Here is a 19,787-nt window from a genome sequence, read left to right on the forward strand (position 1 = left end):
GTTTAATGCATTGTAGTCCTATATTTTTATTTCCTATTCCCTTCTATCTTAGATAACATTGATCACTCTTCCTATATACTAATTTAAATAAACTTTCTCATAGAATCCTCTTAGTCCTTAGATCCCAGTTTTTAGTATTATCCCAATTTGGGGGGCATTTTTAAAATTGATGTATAATGGATATATATTAGCTTCAGATGTAAAACATAATCATTTAATATTTGTATATATTCCAAAAGGATCACAATGAATCTAGCTAACATCTGTCATGGGTTATCCCAGTCTAACAGATAAAGAAACTAAGACTCAGAACAGTTGTATGTCTTGGCTGCAATCACAGTCCTTATGGGTTTCAGAGCTAGAGTGTGTACTCAAGTCTGATTTCAAAGTCTTTCCTCTGTATTTACCATTGTCCTCTCACTGGCTTCCCTGATGGCTCAGCTGGTAAAGAAACCACCTGCAATGTGGTTCAATCCCTGGGTTGGGAAGATCCCCTGGAGCAGGGAACAGCTACCCATTCCAGTATTCTGGCCTGGAGAATTCCATGGACTGTATAGTCCTTGCGGTGGCAAAGAGTCAGACATGACTGAGCGACGTTCACTTTCCCTATTTACATTTGGCAGAAAGAGTGGCAAAAGCTGAAAAAGTCATCAAAGGAAATTGAATAGAAAATTAACCAAGTGGAGAAGGAAATGGCAACCCACTCCAGTGTTCTTGCCTGGTGAATCCCAGGGACGGGGGACCCTGGTGGGCTGCCGTCTATGCGGTCGAAAAAAAAGAAAATTAACCAAGGATAAATTTCCTGAAGGCTGGTCTTTTGCAGTATGGTAAAATTCTACATGATCAATTCACTTTATTTCATTTCTTGGACAAGTACTGCTTCAAATATATGCATATCAGGTGAATATGGAGTGAGGAAGAATATTGCAGGCATAGAACGCACCCTAAGCAAAAGCACAGACCACCAATATTGGACTGGCATGACTGAGACAGGGTGAGTGGCTTGGTTTGTCAGGAGTTATTACGTTTCAAGGCAGGTGTTGCCTAGTATCTTCCAACCGTACAAAAGAAAGTCTGAGACAGATTCTGAGATTCCTACACAAATGTTTAGGTCCTGGACTGCCAAACAGGAATTCTTCAAACACTAAGATTCCTCAGTCTGGGACAGAGTGAAGGTCGACATTCTAGGAATCAGCAAACTAAATGGACTGGAATACGTGAATTTAACTCAGATGACCATTATATCTACTACTGTGGGCAGGAATCCCTAAGAAGAAATGGAGTAGCCATTACAGTCAACAAAAGAGTCCAAAATGCAGTACTTGGATGCAATCTCAAAAACAACAGAATGATCTCTGTTCATTTCCAAGGCAAACCATTCAATATCGGTAATCCAACTAATTACCAGTAATCCAAGTAATTAACGGTAATCCAAGTCTATGTCCTGACCAGTAACACTGAAGAAGCTGAACAGTTCTATGAAGACCTACAAGACCTTGTAGAACTAACACCCCAAAAAGATGTCCTTTTCATAGGGGACTGGAATGCAAAAGTGGGAAGTCAAGAAACACCAGGAGTAACGGGCAAATTTGGCCTTGGAGTACAGAATGAAGCAGGGCAAAGGCTAATAGAGTTTTGCCAAGAGAACACACTGGTCATAGCAAACACCCTCTTCCAACAACATAAGAGAAGACTCTACACATGGACATCACCAGATGGCCAACACTGAAATCAGATGATTATCTGATTGATTATCTGGTTGATTATCTGGTCAGCAAATCAAGACCCGGACCTGACTGTGGCTCAGATCATGAACTCCTTATTGCCAAATTCAGACTTAAATTGAAGAAAGTGGGGAAACCTACTAGACCATTCAGGTATGACCTATATCAAATCCCTTATGATTATACAGTAGAAGTGAGAAATAAATTTAAAGGACTAGATCTGATAGACAGAGTGCCTGATGAACTATGGATGGAGGTTTATGACACTGTACAGGAGACAGGGAGCAAGACCATCCCCAAGAAAAAGAAATGCAAAAAAACAAAATGGCTGTCTGGGGAGGCATTACAAATAACTGTGAAAAGAAAAGTGAAAAGCAAAGGGGAAAAGGAAAGATATACCCATTTGAATGCAGAGTTCCAAAGAATAGCAAGGAGAGATAAGAAAGCCTTCCTCAGCAATCAATACAAAGAAATAGAGGAAAATAATAGACTGGGAAAGACTAGAGATCTCTTCAAGAAAATTAGAGATACTAAAGGAACATTTCATGCAAAGATGGGTTCAATAAAGGACAGAAATTGTATGGACCTAACAGAAGCAGAAGATATTAGGAGGTGGCAAGAATACACAGAAGAACTGTACAAAAAAGATCTTCACGACTCAGATAATCACGATGGTGTGATCACTCACCTAGAGCCAAACATCCTGGAATGTGAAGTCAAGTGGGCCTTAGGAAGCATCACTACAAAGCTAGTGGAGGTGACGGAATTCCAGTTGAGCTATTTCAAATCCTAAAAGATGATGCTGTGAAAGTGCTCCACTCAATATGCCAGCCAATTTGGAAAACTCAGCAGTGGCCACGGGACTGGAAAAGGTCAGTTTTCATTCCAATACCAAAGAAAGGCAATGCCAAAGAAGGGTCAAACTACTGCACAATTGAACTCATCTCACACGCTAGCAAAGTAATGCTCAAAATTCTCCAAGCCAGGCTTCAGCAGTACATGAACCGTGAACTTCCACATGTTCAAGCTGGTTTTAGAAAAGGCAGAGGAACCAGAGATCAAATTGCCAACATCCATTGGATCATTGAAAAAGCAAGAGAGTTCCAGAAAAACATCTATTTCTGCTCTATTGATTGTGCCAAAGCCTTTGACTGTGTGGATCACAATAAACTGTGGAAAATTCTGAAAGAGATGGGAATGCCAGACCACCTGACCTGTCTCTTGAGAAAGCAACAGTTAGAACCACATATGGAACAGAATGGTTCCAAATAGGAAAAGGAGTATGTCAGGCTGTATATTGTCACCCTATTTATTTAACTTTTATGCAGAGTACATCATGAGAAACGCTGGGCTGGAAGAAGCACAAGCTGGAATCAAGATTGCCGGGAGAAATATCAATAACCCCAGATATGCAGATGACACCACCCTTATGGCAGAAAGTGAAGAACTAAAGAGCCTCTTGATGAAAGAGAAAGAGGAGAGTGAAAAAGTTGGCTTAAAGCTCAACATTCAGAAAACTAATATCATGGCATCCGGTCCTATCACTTCATGGCAAATAGATGGGGAAACAGTGGCTGACTATTTTGGTGGGCTCCAAAATCACTGCAGATGGTGATTGCAGCCATAAAATTAAAAGACGCTTACTCCTTGGAAGGAAAGTTATGACCAACCTAGACAGCATACTGAAAAGCAGAGACATTACTTTGCCAACAAAGGTCTGTCTAGTCAAGGCTATGGTTTTTCCAGTGGTCATGTATGGATGTGAGAGTTGGACTGTGAAGAAAGCTGAGCGCCGAAGAATGGATGCTTTTGAACTGTGGTGTTGGAGAAGACTCTTGAGAATCCCTTCGACTGCAAGGATATCCAACCAGTCCATCCTAAAGGAGATCAGTCCTAGGTGTTCATTGGAAGGACTAATGTTGAAGCTGAGGTGCCAATACTTTGGCCACCTGATGCGAAGAGCTGACTCATTTGAAAAGACCCTGATGCTGGGAAAGATTGAGGGCAGCAGGAGAAGGGGACTACAGAGGAATAGTTGGTTGGATGGCATCACCGACTCCATGGACATGAGCTTGGGTAAACTCTGGGAGTTAGTGTTGGACAGGGAGGCCTGGCGTGCTGCAGTCCTTGGGGTCACGGAGAGTCAGACACGACTGAGGGACTGAACTGAACTGAAAGATAAAGCTGCTAAATGCTAAAGATCCAGAAAATGAGAAACCAAGGAAAGTTTTGAAGAAGGATGATGATTTGCTTAGAAATTTGTTTTAGAAAGTTGCCCCTTGGGCCAGCATGAAGAATGGACTATGGAAAAAGTTTTCCTAGCTGACATGCAACTAAAAATCTGATTTGTATGAATTTAGAGAAAAAAAAATGAAAAGAGGTATGCGAGGCATTTCTATAGACATGAGTCTGAGCAAGCTCTGGGAGTTGGTGATGGACAGGGAGGCCTGGCATGCTGCAATCCATGGGGTTGCAAAGAGTCAGACACACTGAGAGATTGAACTGAGCTGAACTGAATCTGTTGCTGGCTTGGCAGGGTGTATGGTTATGTCCCAGTCTGTTGTCTGTTCAGTAGCAGGGAGACCCAGAGAGGTAGAAATAAACACCTTTCTATTATAAGCCTCCACTCAAAAGCATTCTTTAAAATCTGGACCTCAAGCTTGTGGATTATCCAAGCTTTTTTGTTGTTGTTTGTTTTGTTCTTTTAATCTACTAAATGCCTTGCTTATACAAGGCACTGTGCATGCTAATTAGAAGAAAAAAAGGGTGGTCATTTAAAAACTGCGCCCCTGGGACTTCCCTGGTGGTTCAGTAGTTAAGACTCTGTGCTGCCAATGCAGGGCTTGCAGTTCAATCCATGGTTGGGGGACTAAGATCCCACATGCCGTGTGATGCTGTCAAAAGATTGAAACAAACAAACCTGAGTTCCTGCCTTCATGGTGCTTAAAGTATAAGGTCCATGAAAGGATAACAGTATAATTTACTCATCTTTAGAAGGTGAGTATAAAAATGAGGTCCCTCAAGTCAATGGTCAAAAAACCATTGACTCAAGTTTTAATACTATGCTGTTCAATTATTAATGCATTTTCTCTTTTCTGCTATTCCAGATAAACATTGTAAGACACTCTAAATTTTGTCTCATATCCTAATCAGCTTTGGTGAAACCTTGAGGAGCTACAGAATGCAGAGAATGTCCCAGCTGGCATATCAAGCTTTCTTTTCACTAACCAACCCCAAGCTGGGCTAAACTGTGCCTGTGGGGTATGCAGGCCAATTGGGACATGAGAGCCAATCCCACTCTCACCCAGAAGGTAGAGAGAGTGAAGACGATGTCTCATTTCACTTCAGTTTGTATTCCTTTTTCAACTCATTCTTTCCATTTTCACACCTGTTGTTTAGGAAACCTGTGCACCCTTAGAAAATACCACTATTCCAAGACCTAACTCTTTGGCATGAGTAAGTTCAGGCTAATTCTGTACTTCTTTAATGCTCAGGTCACATCTGGAGTGATGATCACTTTCAGGTATCATTGTGTGTGTGTGTGTGTGTGTGGACTGTAGCCCACCAGGCTCCTCTGTCCATGGGATTCTCCAGGCAAGAATACTGGAGTGGGTTGCCATTTCCTGCTCCAGGGGATCTTCCCAACCCAGAGATCAAACCTGTGTCTCTTGTTTTTTTTTATCTCCTGCATTGGGAGGAAGATTCTTTACCACTAGAAATATCCCAAAAAATGGTGACAATAGATAAGAGGCTTATGATCCAGTTTAAACAAAAGGTTTCTAAGGATATTCCACTTGGAAAAGACCCAAATAAATCAAGATGGCTGTCCTATAGTATCTGAAGACCTAGCATATAGCAAGAAACCACTTATTTTAACACTGCTCCAAAATATAGGATAGGGTCCTACATTGTAGGAACACTTAACAAAGGAAAAGAATTAATGACTTTTTAAAATAATTAATGATTTCAACACTTTACCAAAAAAAAAAAAAAAAAAAAGTGCTTCTACAATAAGTAGTGACCTCATCAGCCCTGGAAGAATATAACTACAGGCATAACTGGATTGGTTGGGGTTCTTCAGAAAGATAGGGAATTGGCCCACACAATTATGAAAGCTAACAAGTCCTGCAATCTTGTCTGCAAGCTGAAAACTCAGGAGAGCCAATGGAGTAGGTGCAGCCCAAAGGCTGGTAGACTAGAAATCCAGGCAGAGCCTAGGTCTCAGTTTGAGTGCAGAGACAGGAGAAAATCAATGTCCCAACTTGAAAGTAGTGAAGAGGAGAATTCTCCCTTACTCATGGGGTGTGGGAGGAGAAGAGGAGAGTCTTTTTGTTCTGTTAAGACCTTCAACCGATTGGATGAGGCCCATCTATATTAGGGAGGGCAAACTGCTTTACACAGTCTACAGATTCAAATGTTGATCTCATCTAGAAACACCCTCAAAGATAGACCCAGAACAATGTTTTACCACATGTCTGGGCACTCAATGGTGCAGTCAAACTGACACAGTAAATTAACTATCACAATAACCATCTATCAAGAACACTGCAGAAAGAATTTCTTAATTACACAAAGATAGGGCCGTCAAAGGAAAAGAAGAAGCACCTAGCTATCTCCAATTTCTTTTTCTCAAATATCAGCATAAGGAAGTCAAAGTTCTTCCACCACTGATTCCTCTCATGATTACACTTCAGAGAATAAGACTGTTTGCCTTTATGGCTTCTCCATATGTCGGGCTTCCCTCATAGCTCAGTTGGTAAAGAATCTGCCTGCAGTGCAGGAAACCCGGGTTCAATTTCTGGGTAAGGAAGATCCCCATGGAGAAGGAAATGGCAACCCACTCTAGTATTCTTGCCTGGAGAATCCCATGGACAGAGGATCCTGGCAGGCTACAGTCCCTGGGGTCGCACGAGTCAGACACAACTTAGCAACTAAACCACCACCACATATGCTCAACTTCGACTTGGGGGAAAAAATAAACGTGTTCAGGAAGTTCGTACTAGGAATTCTAACAAAGCAATAGCACTTGTTTTATCTCACTGTGATAAATTAAAGATGGTCATAATTCTTTTTTTGCTGCTGCTGCTATTAATAGACACAGTCTATTTCCCGTAGCCTTGCTTTGACTCACAGAATACGGCAGAAATGGTACTGTGCAGTTCCAGACCGAGGTCTTAGGAAGCCTGGAGGTTTCTTCTTAGAGCTCTGACCCACCATGTGCAGAGATCTAGCTATCCCTCACTAGAGAGACCACATCAAGAGAGAGAAATGCCCAGTGAGTCTTCAGCTGTTCCAGCCAACCCTACTAAAGCATCAGACATTGAAGGGAGGCCACACCGGACACTGCATCCCAGTAGAGCTCCCAAATAAATGCAGTCACATGAAGAACACAGAAGTCACACTACACTGAGATATGAGCTATCCTCGCCCAGCTCTGCCCACATTTTAAAATGATGAGCAATTATAAATTCTGTGTCTAAGTCACTAAGATTTGGTGTGGTTTGTTACTAACAGATATATTTACCTGGCAGTATTCTCAATCCTTAGTCACATGAGCTTTTCTGTTTGCTGGAACAGTCTTGTATCTTATTGCTTACTATGGTGTCACAGCTTAGAAAAACATAGCACAATGGGTAGGATTTACAATTATTTGTAAAAGCTGAATCTCAAAAACATTATTCTTGGAAATTTTTTCACACAGGAAACTTTAGTGCTAAGCCATGTTCTTACATTTGGCTGTTTTCCGAGGGCACAGTTTACTTAGTGCTGAACCTTGGATCAGAGGTAACTGAGAGCCCTAGGAAGCACTGAGCTGGTCTCATAGAATTTCTGGCCACAGAAGTCCAAGGTCTAGAGACTGAGTCTTGATATAGGGGATAAGACAGTTACTAACTGTAGTATTTTAAAATATGTACAGAAATTCTTGCTATACCTTCCTTCAAATGCTGGAACCCAGTCAACTCCTTCTGAGTAGAGGCTATAATTCGTAACTTGCTTCTAATGAATATAATATGGCAGAAATGAGAACATTACATCAGTCTATATGAAAAATCTCTCTGTGGCTTCCTCCTTGCTCTCTTTCTGTGGTCATTTGCTCTGGGGAAGCCAGTTACCCTGCTGTGAAGACATTTGAGCAGCCCTATGAAGTGACCCTTATAACAAGGAAGTGGGGTGGGGTCTCTTGGCCAACAACCAATAATGACCAAGTCTCCTATCATCAACCATGTGAGTGAACCATCTTCCAAAGAGATCATCCAGACCCAGTAATTACTTCAGATGACTGCAGCCCCAGCTAGCACCTTGACTGTAACTTCATGAGCCACCCTGAGCCAGAAGCACCAAGCTAAGCTGTTTCCAAATTCCTGATCCACAGAAACTAAAATGTTTGAGGTTAAGCCACTCAGTTTTATGGTTACCAAGCAATAGAAGGTAATACAAAGCTTTGGGATTTGGGGCATGTGTGCTGCTGCTACTGCTGCTAAGTCGCTTCAGTCATGTCCGACTCTGTGCGACCCCATAGACGGTAGCCCACCAGGCTCCCCCGTCACTGGGATCCTCCAGGCAAGAACACTGGAGTGGGTTGCCATTTCCTTCTCCAATGCATGAAAGTGAGAAGTGAAAGTGAAGTCACTCAGTCGAGTCTGACTCTAACGACCCCATGGACTGCAGCCCACCAGGCTCCTCCATCCATGGGATTTTCCAGGCAAGAGTACTGGAGTGGGGTGCCATTGCCTTCTCCGGGGGCATGTGTAGCTAACAGTAAAGGAGGACCCTAGGAACACCATAACTTATTCTCTAAGCAAATACTAATAGAATGGTGGTCTAGATAGTTCAATAAACACATCCATCCCTTTTTAAGGGCAAGCTGGGAGACTACCACATCTCTTCCAATTCTCTTGTCAAAACTCTTCTTAAAGAGGCTCTTGAGAATCTAAAAAACAGAATCCTTAGGATAAAAGGTTTGGAGCATCCCATATTATGGGCCAGGTTGGAAACCTGAGTGTCTTGAGCTGTTCTACCAGCCACATAGGCCTTGGGAGAAGCCAAACTCTTTCTTTCTAAATAACACAATAGATGAGTAAAAATCTACAGAATTTCAAAGTCTCCCCACCCACCCCAGACACATACTGAATATTGCCACCTAAGGTAAAACTGACTTGCAGTAGCACACAATGAAAATCAGTGTATCTAAGCATTCTGTTTTATGTATTGATTATGCCAAAAACTTTTGACTGTGTAGATCACAACAAACTGTGGGAAGTCTTCAAGAGATGGGAATACCAGACCACCTTACCTGCCTCCTGAGAAATGTGTGTGCAGGTCAAGAAGAAACAGTTAGAACTGGACATGGAACAACAGACTGGTTTCAGATTTGGAAAGGAGTACATCAAGGTTGTATACTGTCACCCTGCTTATGTAACAATACCGAGTACATCAGGCAAAATGCCGGGCTGGATGAAGCACAAACTGGAATCAAGATTGCCAGGAGAAATATCAATAACCTCAGATACTCAGATCTAAAGAGGAACTAAACAGCCTCTTGATGAAAGTGCAAGAGGAGAGTGAAAAAGCTGGCTTAAAACTCAATATTCAAAAAACGAAGATCATGGCATCCAGTCCCATCACTTCATGGCAAATAGATGGGGAAACAATGGAAACAGTAAGAGACTTCATTTTCTTGGTCTCCAAAATCACTGTAGATGGTGACTGCAGCCATGAAATTAAAAGACGCTTGCTCCTTGGAAGAAAAGCTATGACCAACCTAGACAGCATATTAAAAAGCAGAGATATTACTTTGCTGACAAAAGTCTGTCTATTCAAAGCTATGGTTTTTCCAGTCGTCATGTGGTTAGTCCAGTTCAGAGTTGGACTATAAAGAAAGCTGAGTGCTGAAGAACTGATGCTTTTGAACTGTGGTGTTGGAGAAGACTCTTGAGAGTCCCTTGGACTGCAAGGAGGAGTTCAGGCCAGTCAATCCTAAAGGAAATCAGTCCTGAATATTCTTTGGAAAGACTGATGCTTGAAGCTGAAACTCCAATACTTTGGCCACCTGATGTGAAGGACTGACTCACCAGAAAAGACCCTGATGCTTAGAAAGATTGAAGGCAGGAGAAGGGGATGACAGAGGATGAGATGGTTGGATCACATCACCGACTTGATGGACATGAGTTTGAGCAAGCTCTGGGAGTTGGTGATGGACAGGGAAGCCTGGCATGCTGCAGTCCATGAGGTCGCAAAGAGTCAGACATGACTGAGTGACTGAAGTGAACCATTCTCTGTAGTGATGATAAAGGATTACAAGAGACATGCAGTTTGTCTGGGCTAATAAAAAGCTTCCCTGGAAACCTACACCTTCTACACAGTCATAGCTCTCAGCCTAAAAATAAAGCTTAGTTAGTTCAGTCGCTCAGTTGTGTCCGACTCTTTGGGACCCCAAGAATCGCAGCACACCAGGCCTCCCTGTCCAACACCAACTCCCGGAGTTCACCCAGACTCACGTCCATTCAGTAAGTGATGCCATCCAGCCATCTCATCCTCTGTCGTCCCCTTCTCCTCCTGCCCCCAATCCCTCCCACCATCAGAGTCTTTTCCAATGAGTCAACTCTTTGCATGAGGTGGCCAAAGTACTGAAGTTTCAGCTTTAGCATCATTCCTTCCAAAGAAATCCCAGGGCTGATCTCCTTCAGAATGGACTGGTTGGATCTCCTTGCAGTCCAAGGGACTCTCAAGAGTCTTCTCCAACACCACAGTTCAAAAGCATCAATTCTTTGGCACTCAACCTTCTTCACAGTCCAACTCTCACATCCATTCATGACCACAGGAAAAACCATAGCCTTGACTAGACAGACCTTTGTTGGCAAAGTAATGTCTCTGCTTTTGAATATGCTATCTAGGTTGGTCATAACTTTCCTTCCAAGGAGTAAGTGTCTTTTAATTTCATGGCTGCAGTCACCATCTGCAGTGATTTTGGAGCCCAGAAAAATAAAGTCTGACACCGTTTCCACTGTTTCCCCATCTATTTCCCATGAAGTGATGGGACCGGATGCCATGATCTTCGTTTTCTGAATGTTGAGCTTGAAGCCAACTTTTTCACTCTCCTCTTTCACTTTCATCAAGAGGCTTTTTAGTTCCTCTTCACTTTCTGCCATAAGGGTGGTGTCATCTGCATATCTGGGGTTATTGATATTTCTCCCGGCAATCTTGATTCCAGCTTGTGCTTCTTCCAGCCCAGCGTTTCTCATGATGTACTCTGCATATAAGTTAAATAAGCAGGGTGACAATATACAGGCTTGACGTACTCCTTTTCCTATTTGGAACCAGTCTGTTGTTCCATGTGCAGTTCTAACTGTTGCTTCCTGACCTGCATATAGATTTCTCAAAAGGCAGATCAGGTGTTCTGGTATTCCCATCTCTTTCAGAATTTTCCACAGTTTATTGTGATCCAAGCAGCTAATACAACATATGCGGCTCAGTAGTGTGCTTAGTTAATGGTTAATGGGCACCAGATCTCTATATAACACAATTTAATGGGAAAAATTAGGGGTGATTGAGGAATTCTGTTATTTTCTCCATAATATTTACTTTCTTTTAGCTCAGAAAGGGTGAATGGTTTCATATTCTGTGCCAATTCTGATCCACTGGCAGTAGCCTAAAACACAGCATTAGATGGTTTTTATGGGCAACTATGTGCCTCATGTGCTTTCAAGGCAAAGGAAGAAAGCACACGTGCTCTGAATCTTCCATTCCTCTGGTAGAAGAAAAAAGGCCAACCTATCAGAGAAGGGCTGAAAAGGATTGTTCATTCTTATCTAGTCATCAGTTGGTTGGACCCATAAGAGAAAGACTGCAGTAAACACTGAACTATGGTCCAGCACCTGCCTTTGCTATTATTTGTTATCAAGGGCAAGCGAATCTGGGTGGTGGGGTGGGACGGAGCAAGCATTGGGAGAACTTACTTCTTAAGTATATCCTATATGCAAAGCTCTTTATACTCATCTCATTCAATTCTAATAAACTATTTCTGTTATAGGTAAGAATGATGGAGTTCAGAAAGCTTAAGTTTTCTACAGTTACACGATTCAAAGCCCAAGTCTGTCTGACACCAAAGACTATATTCTTTTCAAAATTTCAAAAGATCAACTGTGTAGCCTGTGAATCTGTACAGGATACAGAGGAGAGAGATGAGATTGTGTCCAGAAGGCACAACCACAGAATTGATAACATTTATTTTTCTTAAAAGAAACATGTTTTGGACATAACTCTTATTTCAAGGAAATGAGTGAAATCTATAACTGAGAAAATATTTCAACCTTAATACATCCAATATTGTGACATGTGAAATCTTGAATAAGCAAGAAAATTTACTGTGTTTCCAGAGGTTTTGGAAGTTAAATTAGAAATCAGGATGCAGTAATAACCTAAATGGGAAACGAACTTGAAAAAGAATAGATACATGTAATACACATAACTGAATCACTTTGCTGTACACCTGAAACTAACAAAACACTGAAAATCAACCATACTTCAATATAAAATAAAAATTAAAAAAAAATCAAGATGCATTTTCTACAAAACTAAGTTATTCTCATTTATGAAAAACTAATAATGAAATGTCCACAGAGTCAACATTTTAATCTGTTACAGATGTTAATAGCATTTTTAAAACAGAGCTAGTTCCCTGTCAAATTGTTATGATTCAAATGATGAAACACGCTAGCAGCTAAAAATCACCAGATAAGAAAAATGCTTCAAGTATCACTTTATCACTTCGATATTGAGAAAAATGAATATTAGATTTGCTGACAAAAGAATTTTAGTTTTAAAGAATTTGGATAGCTATCACTGAAAGTTTCACTTTGACATAAAATGTAGCAGGATATGGAAGACACCAAAACAAAGCACAAGGTAAAATACTAAAAATTTCCTTCCATATTTGGTTCAACACTAATCACATTTTCCTGCAACTAACTGTAGTAGCTTAATAAGCTCCTACATAGTTCAGGTATATGCCACAAATACTCACATAAAGTCAATTTTAAAGTAATGATAGTCTATATTTTTAAAAATCAGTAGCAAATGTTAAACAAATCAACAATGTAATTGTGCATCTAAATCTGATGTAATATAAAAAATAGAGAAATCTATATGTATTTGTGTTTTGGGGAGCATCAAGAGGACTCTGTTGTATAGATTTCTCCCCATCTTATCCCTTGGCCCGGACCATGGGTTTTCCAGTGGTAAAGTCCTACATCTAGGCTACCAGAATATGGGCTACTAGCTCTTCTCCCCAGTAAGATGGCAAAGTCTCTCTTTCTCTCTCTCATTCTGTCTTGCCACCCCTCCCACAATCCTTCTACAACTGCTGCTAGTATTCTTATTAATTGTATTATTTTATATCCAATTTTCTTAACCATAATCCACCCATGATCTCTAACACATACCATGCTGAAGCATGTTGATATTGACAATTACTCAGTGTAACATTTACTAATACAAAAAAAAGGGCAAGTAGCCATAACTGAGTGAATACAAACAAAATTAGGCAAATGTCAACCTGAGTGAGATCACTGTTTTTGAATCCCATAATGTTCAATGTAGGCAGTTTTATAAAAATGAATTATGAAACACAAAGACAATAGAAATATAAGTTATTTATTAATCAATCCACTTACAAAGCAGGTGGCTTAATGCAAGCTTATCGACATCTTCACATATGATCCATGGGAACATGTCTTCCACATACAGACAGTGATGTTACTGACTGATGCATTTGCAATCTGGGGCATATTAAGCATATTTAGACAAATAAAATTAGGCTATCCTGTATATGAAAGTATCTTGATAATATGCATCCTGAAGTGGATTAAAACTTTCTCCAAAAGAGAAATGTTAGTACATTAACTTAACTTTAATATTCTATATTATGCAGTAAATCTTAACTATAGAAATTAAAAATTTTAAATCAGTGATCGACTCTTGGTAATGTATGAAGTGGGAGTCTAAAACCAGAGCAACAGTAGGTTGACAGTATAATTTGTGCCTCACAGTATCTGCAGATTTACTGTTTTCAAGCTTAAAGAGAAATAAAACAAGAGACATGTAGATTCAGCTGACTTTATTTATCTTTAAACTAATAAAAATCCCTTTAAAAGTGATTCTGGGACCTTTAGAAGTTCTATGAATGCCTAGATACCTGCCGATGACTGCAATTCTAAATCCTGACTAAATGTGTTTACAAAAATCAATGTAAGCAGATATCTTTACTATGCGTGCTTAGCAGAAGACTGAATGAAATTCTACATGTCTTCTTCAATTTCCCTAAAATTTTGTTAAATCTGCAAGTATATACAATCCAGCTAATTGAAATTAATATTTAGTGTTCATCAGAGCTGTTTCACAGCAGCAAAAATTGAATCTGGGAAATAAAGTTCTAAACGATGGAGGAAAAAGATAAATACAATAGGAACAGCAGTCTAAATGTATGGTATTAATATTCAACTCTATCTGCATTGTGCTAAAAGGAAAAGGATACACCAAGAAGAATTCTATTGATCACTCTGGTGATGTGAGTACCACCTGCATCTGATTGAAAATGGTTTGTATTCTGTTCCCGGTAATAAGGATGGTATTGAACTCAGAACTCCATATTGTAAATATACAGCAGCCATTTTGTCCTAATTAAGGAATGTCTTAATACACAATATTATCATTTTCTAGAGGATCTTTATACATTAAACTAAAGTACATGATTGATTAAATTAAACGTTAGTAATGGATAAAAAAATTCATAATTCTCAAGACCCGGTACTATGTAAAAAACAAAAAGACCACAAAATTCTACTTACTAAAGCAGCTAATCTTGCCTGCAAGTTTAGGGTCACAAGCCCATAATATGTGCAAAGAAATGCAATACAAGGAACCATGCAAAAATACAGTAAAATGATACAGGAAAAATGTCAAATCTAGAAAAAAAAAGCTTTTATAAATACATCAAAATCAACTGTATACATAAACTGTAGGCCTAGCATTAGTTGTACCATGTAGCAGAGCCAGCACTCTTAAGTTCAAGGCTTCCGAATCTGCGCAGGTAAGTCATGCCATCTTTGGTTGACTGCAGTACCAGGAGGGTGGGAATGAGAGGGAGGGTTAAGAGTTCTGAAACATGGTGTCAACTTTCACTTGGCAGCTGGGCCTCAATGTCCACTCTGCAAATGGGGCACTTCTTATTGGTGATCAACCACTGGTCAACACACACTTGGTGGAAAAGGTGCATACAGGGAAGGCGTCTATTATAAGTAAACAAAACAAAAAGCAAAAGTTAATTTTATGACAAGTGCAGTGGCATTTAAACAAATGATACATGTAATACTTCAGTAATGTTCTGAAGTACTAAACATTTTCTCTTCTGTTAAAAAAAAAACAAACAAAAAAACCCCTCCCTACTCAAGGTTATATACCTACATTAAATTAATACTTTGGGCAATGTAATGTATTAATGACCAAGATAATTAACTGTCACAGCTAAAGAATCAAATTATATAAGATCTCAAGAATTTTAAGAACAACTACAGTAACAATTATTCCAGCTTTGTTTCTATACATGAGCTGCCAATGTATTGGAGTTGGCAATATGTTCCCCACAACATAATACTGTAAATATATTTTTAATATCAAATCACTGTATTTATGAAGCACTTCCCAAAAAATTCTCACTTAATTCTCTCTCAAAAGAATTCTGTAAACACACAGCAGCCATATCATACTAATTAAGGAATATTATATTCGGTCTAGAGGATCTCTTTAACACATTAAAGTACATGATTGATTAAAGGTTATTAATATTGTTTCATGAGGTCATTTTCATGTTCTATCGTACTATACTAGTCTTTTAAAAGCAGATTAAACAGCTATGTTTGCTTTAGTACACTACACTATCAATTAGAAATAGAGAAATAAATAAAGCTTCCATGCACTAACATGCTAATATCAAACCTAACGGTAGAATAAAGGTTACTGACTTAAGTGTCAATTTCAACTTCCACCACTGTTGAGTTGTTGTACATTTCAGATTTCATATTTTGTAAAATTAGCTAAAAAGAGGTGTTCTAATTACTCTCTGCACAGTATTGTCAATACTGTAAAAAACAATTATCTATATTTATAAATCTTCATTGGAAATACAGTGTTCAAACAACCTTCTATGTGATATAGTAGACAATAAAAGTTTATAACTTTTTTTTCTCTCTTAGTCAACTGAAGAAATAGGATACAGTTGTTATATATGTTATAGAACTTGCTTCATATGGGATTATGTTACATTAGAAAAAACAGAATAGGAACAAAACAGTTACTTAACAGATTATAAAAAGAAAAGTCTAAAGTATTTGGTTAGCATAATAACATTTTCTAAATCACATAGCTGCAAGAAGAAAACAGTCTACAAACTGAGAGGAAATTTTAGGACAAGATCACTTTATAAATGATGATGTAAAACAAACTGCATGGAGCTAATCTGGATCCCTCTCTTTAAGCTTTGGAGAAACATTAATATACATGTTTTGGCCTCCAAAGTCTCTCATCTCTCAAGTTCTCCGTTCTATAAGATTCAGATAAGACAATATTGACCACAAACTCTCCCTGGCCAAGTCTTGGTATGGCCCTAAAACAGGTAGTATATTTCTCTTTGATGTTAATACAGAAACTTAATCTTTTCACTGTTTTATTCACTATTAGAAGACAATTCTACATATCAGAGACTGGTAACAGGGTACGCTAGGAGTAATCTTTATTTGGTTTCTGGTCTGCTTTATAATAAAATTCCTCTTATTCTGGCTGTGTTGCAGGTCTGTGGGAGATTAGTTCCCCGACCGAGGACTGAATCAGCACCCTCAGCAGCTCAAAGTGCAGAGTCTTAACTACTGGGCAACAAGAGAATTCCCTCAAATAAAATCTCTTGTTCAGTTTTGACAATGAATTTTAGATAATTACTGTTTAGTTACCTCACATCTTCACCTTCCTCTAAAATAGACAAACAGATAGTACATTTTTCCTCTGTGTCTTCCTCAGTCCCTTCTTCCCCATCTTGTTTGCAGTGCAGTTTCCTCTGTGAGAACCAATCAGTTGTTACCTTGTTAGTAGAGATGACATTATTGAACAACTGAGTAAAGTTCGTGTTTATTTGAAAAACAAAACAAAACAAAACCATACATTCACCCACAACATACTTCCCAGATAAAACTGCCATGAATTAAAGGATGAATTAAGTGACTATTATCAATGAAGTGTTCTCGTAAGACCCTTAAATAATCAGCATCAAAATTAAAAGTAACAGATATTCATTAGTCTGAAATCTATCATTTCTAACCCAGTATATATAATCAGGATCATATATACTATTCTGTCCCATCATGAGGCACAGTCAGATAAACTTTGTTTCATTAATAAATGTTTCAGATAATGTTCAAAAATGAATGCCAGTTATAATATTTAGCTTAAACAGTTGAGAGGACTTACATTTAATGGTAATACCCCATTAATACTCTTAGGAAAAGGGTGAAAAATACAACGAACAGTCATTTTCAAACTTCATTAGTCTCTATAGTATAGAACATTGTTTGTTGAAAGAAATTTATTTAACATGCCTACTCCACATCTTCTAGATGTAACACTACATAAGGAATATAAGGGCAGAATATAAGAAATGTAGGTCAATTAAGTTCCCATCCAAACAACTGACTAGCTAAATTATGGTACCACTATAGGATGGAATTCTGTATAAGCTATTAATAAGAATACGGGTCCATCTGTAGGTGCTGATATAGAATAAAAAGAAAATGGACAAAAACTGTATGCATATTCTCTCCTTTGAGTTATTTTTAAAAGCGGAAGAAAAAAATATACATATGCACATTATTAAAAATACTTGGAAGATTACCTAGGAAATCTTTAAGCATGATTTTTCTTCTGGGAAGGAAAACTAGGATCTTTAAAGTAACAGACTTCAATTTATAGTTTTAGATTTTTTAACCATATGCATATATTGTTTTAATAATTTAAAAATGTAGCTGATAGACTCCATAAACTTTAAAAAAGTCCATGATATTGAATGTTATGCATTTCAACAATAATGTAGATGTTTCATAAAATAAATGCTTACCTTTTTGTATTTATGTGGATATGTACATCTTTCAATTGTCCCCTGGGATGCTCCACGATTGACATTTCCTAATCTTTCTTCTAAATGAATAAGTTCCTGAAGAAGAAGAAGAACTAGTATTAAAAGCCAGTATTATTATTCCTTGAACAGCACAGTCAGTATTGTAAAAGCAATAAAGTACCATATTTATAAACATGCAATGTAAACAGAGTATTCAAAAACCCATATATGGTAAGGCGAATGGCTGTTTGTAACTATTTTTCAGCTAACTGAAGTGGTATGGCAAAGTTATCTTTGTAGACTAGAGCAGCGTGTTGCCACAGATCCTATAGAAGTCAGCAAGCATGTATGCATCTAGAAGATGAAGTCACTGCAGGAAAATAGGGAAACAAGTCAAACAGTAATTCTTGACTCCAACTTCCAAACTGACATGAAGAAACAAAACTTTAATCATATTTAAATGATCTGTTCTTCCAGAAAATTCAAAGATATTTAGCAAAAAACTGAATTACTTAGGTTTCTTTTTCTATAGCAATGCTTCTCTAAAAACTATGCTTAGTCAAAAAGCATTAGGCATTGATTATAGTAGAAAAAAATATTTTAAAAACCTAAATGTTTTTCTAGAAGAATGGTTAAATAAATTATATTCATCTACCCATGAGAATATCAGAACTATCAAAAACAATGTACTAGTCAAAAAACTGATAGTACTTATTTCCCAGATATATTGCAAAGAGTAAATTTATAGAAAAAATGTTATTACTAAATTCTAATGTATTACAAGCATCACTTGGGTTCAGTAAAGCATATACGTCTAGTTCATTTAAAAATTTTTAAACTTCTTATTTTGTATTGGGTAGAGCCAATTAACAATGTTGTGATAGTTTCTAGTGAACAGCAAAGGGACTTGGCGCATACAATACATGTATCCATTCTCCCTCACACTCCCCTCCCACCCAGGCTGCCACAAACATTGAGCACAGTTCCACGTACTGCATTTATTAAAAAAAAAAAAAAGCATTAAGGTTTTTCTCGCACATTAAATGGTATGGTTCTTTATCTGATATTTATATTTATTTAATAAATTCCTACGTTCTTCTATTATTAGATATTTTCAATTACTCTTCTTCAATATTTGGGTAATTTCTGATGCTAAGATTAATATTACTAATAAATCTTTCTATAATAATCCCTAGAAGCAATATAGATGTGTTACTGCCTTTTGATCCTCAGTCACTGCAGCAATCCTATACTTGTAATTATTAATATTACACATACTGTCTTTTTGCACTACAGATACTGTGGCAAATATCTTCATTAACGCTATTACATACCTCAAAATTGCCCCTGAAAGGACCTCTGAATGATGTTCCATCCAAGCCTGATGAAATGTAACGAATGTGAGGATAGCCTGCCATGTCAGGAACCTATTTTAAGAGAACAGGTAAGCTAAACGAATTAAGAACAGGCTCAAGTTTTACTGCTACCATTGAATAATTCAGATACTCAATTTTCTTCATCTAGCTTCTCAAAAAAATCAACTTCAGGAAGTATACATAACTCCAAAAAAGGCATTCTGTTAACAGGCTCCTCTTCAAAAGTGATCTCGTTTATAATAACTTTTAAATTATCATCAGAAGGAAAAAAACAGAAACAGCAGTTCCATGAGATAACAGATTCTCTTCTACTTGACTTATTTTGCACAAAGAATCCTAAGTAGAGAATACTCAAACCCAAGAATGATGCTCTTAGTAGCCTAAACATATACAGAGTAAACTTTTCGTAAGATCTGGTCAATTTCATACAATATTGTAAAGTAATTAGCCTCCAATTAAAATAAATAAATTTATATTAAAAAAGATCTGGTCAATTTCAGAGAGCTTTATTATACAGTATTAAGAAATAGA

General features: G+C 38.1%; 1 protein-coding gene across 8 annotated transcripts in view; it reads right to left on the reverse strand.

Moving 5' to 3' along the window:
* Positions 1 to 13,355: 13,355 nt before the first annotated feature.
* The window catches only part of RNF111 (ring finger protein 111), a 90,855-nt gene continuing 84,423 nt past the window's right edge, over positions 13,356 to 19,787 (reverse strand). For 5 of the 8 annotated variants that reach the window (XM_055537803.1, XM_055537800.1, XM_055537808.1 and 2 more), the window contains exons 11-14: positions 19,215 to 19,307; positions 17,881 to 17,976; positions 16,724 to 16,851; positions 13,356 to 15,010 (exon numbers count right to left, since the gene is read on the reverse strand). In XM_055537803.1, the coding sequence (XP_055393778.1) occupies positions 14,893 to 15,010; positions 16,724 to 16,851; positions 17,881 to 17,976; positions 19,215 to 19,307 (435 nt within the window). In that variant the 3' untranslated portion in view covers positions 13,356 to 14,892. The remainder of the gene's footprint in view (positions 15,011 to 16,723; positions 16,852 to 17,880; positions 17,977 to 19,214; positions 19,308 to 19,787) is intronic. The other 3 variants (XM_055537807.1, XM_055537810.1, XM_055537809.1) reach the window with 1 other exon arrangement.

Source organism: Bubalus kerabau, chromosome 10, assembly GCF_029407905.1.
Source record: "Bubalus kerabau isolate K-KA32 ecotype Philippines breed swamp buffalo chromosome 10, PCC_UOA_SB_1v2, whole genome shotgun sequence".
In the NCBI taxonomy this organism is placed as follows: Eukaryota; Metazoa; Chordata; class Mammalia; order Artiodactyla; family Bovidae; genus Bubalus; species Bubalus kerabau.